General features: G+C 41.8%; 1 protein-coding gene across 1 annotated transcript in view; it reads left to right on the forward strand.

Moving 5' to 3' along the window:
- LOC104982227 (multidrug resistance-associated protein 4-like) overlaps positions 1–5,621 on the forward strand; it is a 201,824-nt gene that overhangs the window by 104,147 nt on the left and 92,056 nt on the right. The window contains exon 16 of the mRNA XM_010831562.1: positions 3,740–3,759. Within this exon, the coding sequence (XP_010829864.1) occupies positions 3,740–3,759 (20 nt within the window). The remainder of the gene's footprint in view (positions 1–3,739; positions 3,760–5,621) is intronic.

Below are 5,621 nucleotides of genomic sequence, written 5' to 3' on the forward strand. Positions count from 1 at the left end.
TAAATAATCAGGATGATGATATACAGCCTTGATATACTCCTTTTCCTATTTGGAAGCAGTCTGTTGTTCCATGTCCAGTTCTGTTGCTTCCTGACCTGCATATAGGTTTCTCAAAAGGCAGGTCAGGTGGTCTGGTATTCTCGTCTCTTTCAGAATTTTCCACCATTTATTGTGATCCATACAGTCAAAAGCTTTGGCATAGTCAATAAAGCAGAAATAGATGTTTTTCTGGAACTCTCTTGCTTTTTTGATGATCCAGCAAATGTTGGCAATTTGATATCTGGTTCCTCTGTCTTTTCTAAAACCAACTTGAACATCTGGAAGTTCACAGTTTACGTATTGTTGAAGCCTGGCTTGGAGAATTTTGAGCATTATTTTACTAGCATGTGAGATGAGTGCAGTTGTGCGATAGTCTGAGAATTCTTTGGCATTGCCTTTCTTTGGGATTGGAATGAAAACTGACCTTTTCCAGTCCTGTGGCCACTGCTGAGTTTTCCAAATTTGCTGGCATATTGAGTGCAGCACTTTCATCGTATCATCTTTTAGTGTTTGAAATAGCTCGACTGGAGTTCCATCTCCTCCACTAGCTTTATTCATATGCTTCCTATCGCCCCCTTGACTTCGCATTCCAGGATGTCTGGCTCTAGGTGAATGATCACACCATTGTGATTATCTGGGTCATAAAGATCTTTTTTTTGTACAGTTCTGTGTATTCTTGCCACCTCTTCTTAATGTCTTCTGATGGGAGTTCACTTATATGTAATTTGTCATTTTTTGCCTTATTGCTTTTAATATTTTATTTTTGTCTTTAATTTTTGTCAGTTTGTTTATTGTGTGTCTCAGTGTGTTCCTCCTTGGGTTTATCCCACCTGGGACTCTGTGTGCTTCCCAAATTTCGTTGACTATTTTATTTTTCATATTAGAGGAGTTTTCAGCTATTATCCCTTCAAATATTATTTTCAGGTCCTTTCTCTCTCTCTTCTCATTCTGGAACCCCTATATTGTGAATGTTGGTGTGCTTAATGTTGTGTCAGAGGTCTCTTAGGCTGGCTTCATTTCTTTTCATTCTTTTTCTATATTCTGTTCTGTGGCAGTGATTTCCACCATTCTGTCCTCTAGGTCATTTATCTGTTCTTCTGTCTCAGTTATTCTGCTATTGATTCCTTCTAGTATATTATCCATCTCTGCTTGTTTTTTCTTTAGTTTTTCTAGGTCTTTGGTAAACATTTCTTGCATCTTTTCAATATTTGCCTCCATTCTTTTCCTGAGATCCTGAATCATCTTCCATATCATTATTCTGAATTCTTTTTCTGGAAGGTTGCCTATCTCCACTTCATTTAGTTGTTTTTCTGGGGTTTAATCTTGTCCCTTTATCTGGGACATAACTTTCTGCTTTTTCATCCTGATTGACTTTCTATAATGTGGTTTTTGTTTTAGCCACTGTGGAACTGTAATTCTTTTTGCTTCTTCTGTCTGCCCTCTGATGGATGAGGCTAAGAGACTTGTGTAAGCTTTCTGATGGGAGGGATTGGTGGTGGGAAAACCTAGGTCTTGCTCTGGTGGGCAGGACCTTGCTCAGTAAAGCTTTAATCCAGTTATCTGCTGATGGGAGGGGTTGTTCACCCTCCCTGTTAGTTGTTTGGTCTGAGGCGACCCAACCTTGGGTCTTTGGTAGGGCTAATGGCCACTTCCAAGAGGGCTTATGCCAAGGGAGACCTTCCCGGGCTGCTGCTGCCAGTGCCTCCGTCCTTGTGTTGAGCTCCTGCTGACTCATGCCTCCTCAGGAAACCATCCAACAGTAGCAGGTAGTTTTGGTTCAGTCTCCTGTGGGATCACTGCTCCTTTCCTCTGGGTCTTGGTGTGCACAAAGGTTAGCTTGTGTCCTCCAAGACTGGAGTCTCTGGTTCTCCTAGTCCTGTGGATATAATGAAGTCCTGCTGGTCTTCAAGGTCAGATTCCCTGGGAATTACCAGTCCCTTTGTTGGATTCCCAGGCTGGGAAGCCTGATGTGGGGTTCAGAACCTTCACACAGTGGGAAAACTTCTTTGGTATTATTGTTTTCCGATTTGTAGGTCACCCACCCAACTGGTATGGGATTTGATTTTATTGTGATTGCACCCCTCCTACCATCTTGGTGCAGCTTCTTTTTTGTCTTTGAATGTGGGGTATCTTTTTTTGGTGGGTTCCAGCATCCTCTTGTCAATGAGAGTTCAACAGCTAGTGGTAATTTTGGTGCTCTTGCAGGAGATGAGTGCATACCCTTCTATTCTTCCATCTTGACTGAAATTCTGTCAGTCCCTGTCTTTCAAGGCATTTACACATGTAAATAATTGCTGGTAGTGGATTGTTTGTTTAAATCAAATGGTGTCAATATTCTGTGATTCCATATAGAAAAGATACAGATTCACATTTTAATACAGCTGTCAATTGGAGATCTCAATTCATAGATACGCACCACATACACACTGACAAGCATAGCCCTATGCTGCAGATCTTTTTCGTAGTATGTTATGTAAAGGTTGCCCTCGGTTTCAGAAAATTTTACAAAAACTGTTCTCCTGGAACTTTAAGATGAATTGTTTTCAAAATGAAATCATGTCAGTGGGAGTGAAAGGAATTTAGGAAATAAAGTAAGTGATTCTTTATTTAAGATCATCATCTCTAAGCTTACAGCAAATTCATCCCGATTTCTAAACTGACTCTTAGTGATACTGAAATGTTCTCCTGACCCATTGGAGACTGTCTAGATGCTAGAACTCATCTCTGAAAATGTATTAGGAAAAGAAGAGGGAAGCTAGCACTTCTAATGTTGCTTTTTACAAATATCTACACACACTTCTCTTCAGGCTTTGTAGAAGTGTGTTACAAATGTTTGACAGTAGGTGAAATGTAAGCAATGATGTTTTCTCCATAAGTAATGAAATCAATTATGATCTGTTGAGTGTTCTTTTCATTCTTGGTAACCAGGATTAATTGGTTAGAAATTTCCCTCTTATTTAGGGAAAACTCTAGTATCTAGAATAAAGATGATAAGTACACTTTGAGTGGAAGTTTATTAAAATAATGTAGTTATGTGGAAAGCTATCATGAAATTAAGTTCTCTGTTCTGGAAATATTTTCTCTTCATTTCTTTTTGGCATTTGCATTTTCATAGATTGTATCATATGGGGAACTAGTTCAACCTCTTGAAAACCTGGAAAGTCTATTTTAGACTTGTTACATGTATAGGAATCTTTATCCAGGCATTATTCCAAATACAGTCATGCTCCTCATGATGGGAAAGTCCTGCCTTTGGGTCTACTGTTGGGAGAAAGTAGTGCTACAGACTGGCATATTGTTACTATATCAGTAGAAGGAGAAGAGGGCAACAGAGGATGAGATGGTTGGATGGCAACACTGATTCAATGGACATGAACTTGGGAAAATCCCGAGAGATGGTAAGGAACAGGGAAGGCTGGCATGCTGCAGTCCATGGGGTCATGAAGAGTCAGATATGACTTGGCAACAGAATAACCAGAGTGTCTGCCCTGGGTGATTTTCAGTTGAAGTCCCTAATTTTGGGCTCAGTCAATAATTATTGATTTCTCTTTGAACTTCAAGTGGATGTTTCTAGAAGTGTTCTTTTGGTTCAGTGACTGATCTTATCTTCACTCTGATTGGGGCATGTAATGAAAATGTATACTTTTTGAGCATGTGGTAAGGAAAACAAGGTATTCATTTCTTTCTTTTCTACACAAAGATGTTTGAACAGATACCAAAGTACATCTGGATTTGTCCTTATATGTGTTTTCTCACAATAAAAAATTCCATAGATTTAGCTTTGAGAAGTTCTTAGGATCATGGATTAATCTTTTTATTACCTTTAAATATTTAGAAAGAAATTAAGGAGGAAGAGACATAGAGACCAGACCTATGGATATGGAGAGAGGGGAGCAGGGAGAAGGGGGGATGTATGGAGAGAGTAACATGGAAATTTACAGTACCATATATAAAATAGATAGCCAATGGAAATTTGCTGTATGACTCAGGGAACTCAAACTGGGGCTCTGCGACAGGCTGAAGGGTGGGATGGGAAGGCAGATGGGATGGAGGTTTGGGAGGGAGGGGACTTGGGTGTACCTATGACTGATTCTGGGTGGCTACGACGGCTCACAGAGCACGGCCGAGAGGAGCTACCCAGCGTCCGAGGTCAGGGGAGGCAGCTGAGAGGAGCTACGAAGCGTCCAAGGTCAGGGGCAGCGGCCAAGAGTGCCAGGCTGCAACAGCGCAGGAGCAGTCCAGAGGAGATACCCCCACCTGAGGCCAGGGGCAGCGGCTGGGAGGAGCAGCCGCATATCAAAGGAGCGGTGGCTGCGCGGGCACAGGAGGGCCTAAAGGAGCTATTCACGTTCAAGGTCAGGAGGGGCGGCGGTGAGGAGATACCCCTCGTCCATGGTAAGGAGCAGTGGCTGCGCTTTGCTGGAGCAGTCTTGATACCCCACGTGCAAGGTGAGAGAAACCCAAGTAAGATGGTTTGTGTTGCAAGAGGGCATCAGAGGGCAGACACACTGAAACCATAGTCACAAAACACTAGTCAATCTAATCACACTAGGACCACAGCATTGTCTAAATCAATGAAACTAAGCCATGCCCCGTGGCGCCACCCAAGATGGGCGGGCATGGTGGAGAGGTCTGACATAATGTGGTCCACTGGAGAAGGGAATGGCAAACCACTTCAGTATTCTTGCCTTGAGAACTCCATGAACAGTATGAAAAGGCAAAATGATAGGATACTGAAAGAGGAACTCCGCAGGTCAGTAGGTGACCAATATGCTACTGGAGATCAGTGGAGAAATAACTCCAGAAAGAATGAAGGGATGGAGCCAAAGCAAAAAGAATACCCAGTTGTGGATGTGACTGGTGATAGAAACAAGGTCCGATGCTGTGAAGAGCAATATTGCATAGGAACCTGGAATGTTAGGTCCATGAATCAAGGCAAATTGGAAGTGGTCAAACAGGAGATGGCAAGAGTGAACATCGACATTCTAGGAATCAGAGAACTAAAATGGACTAGAATGGGTGAATTTAACTCAGATGACCATTATGTCTACTACTGCGGGCAGAAATCCCCTAGAAGAAATGGAGTAGCCATCATGGTCAACAAAAGAGTCTGAAATGCAGTACTTGGATGCAATCTCAAAAATGACAGAATGATCTCTGTTCGTTTCTGATGCAAACCATTCGATATCACAGCAATCCAAGTCTATGCCCCAACCAGTAATGCTGAAGAAGCTGAAGTTGAATGGTGGTATGAAGACTTCTAAGACCTTTTAAAACTAACACCCAAAAAAGATGTTCTTTTCATTATAGAGGACTAAAATGCAAAAGTAGGAAGTCAAGAAACACCTGGAGTAACAGGCAAATTTGGCCTTGGAATACAGAATGAAGCAGGGCAAAGACTAATAGAGTTTTCTAAGAAAATGCACTGGTCAGAGCAAACACCCTCTTCCAACAACACAAGAGAAGACTCTACACATGGACATCACCAGATGGTCAACACTGAAATCAGATTGATTATATTCTTTGCAGCCAAAGATGGACAAGCTCTATACAGTCAGCAAAACCAAGACCAGGAGCTGACT

Source organism: Bison bison, unplaced genomic scaffold, assembly GCF_000754665.1.
Source record: "Bison bison bison isolate TAMUID 2011002044 unplaced genomic scaffold, Bison_UMD1.0 scf7180017864527, whole genome shotgun sequence".
In the NCBI taxonomy this organism is placed as follows: domain Eukaryota; kingdom Metazoa; phylum Chordata; class Mammalia; order Artiodactyla; family Bovidae; genus Bison; species Bison bison.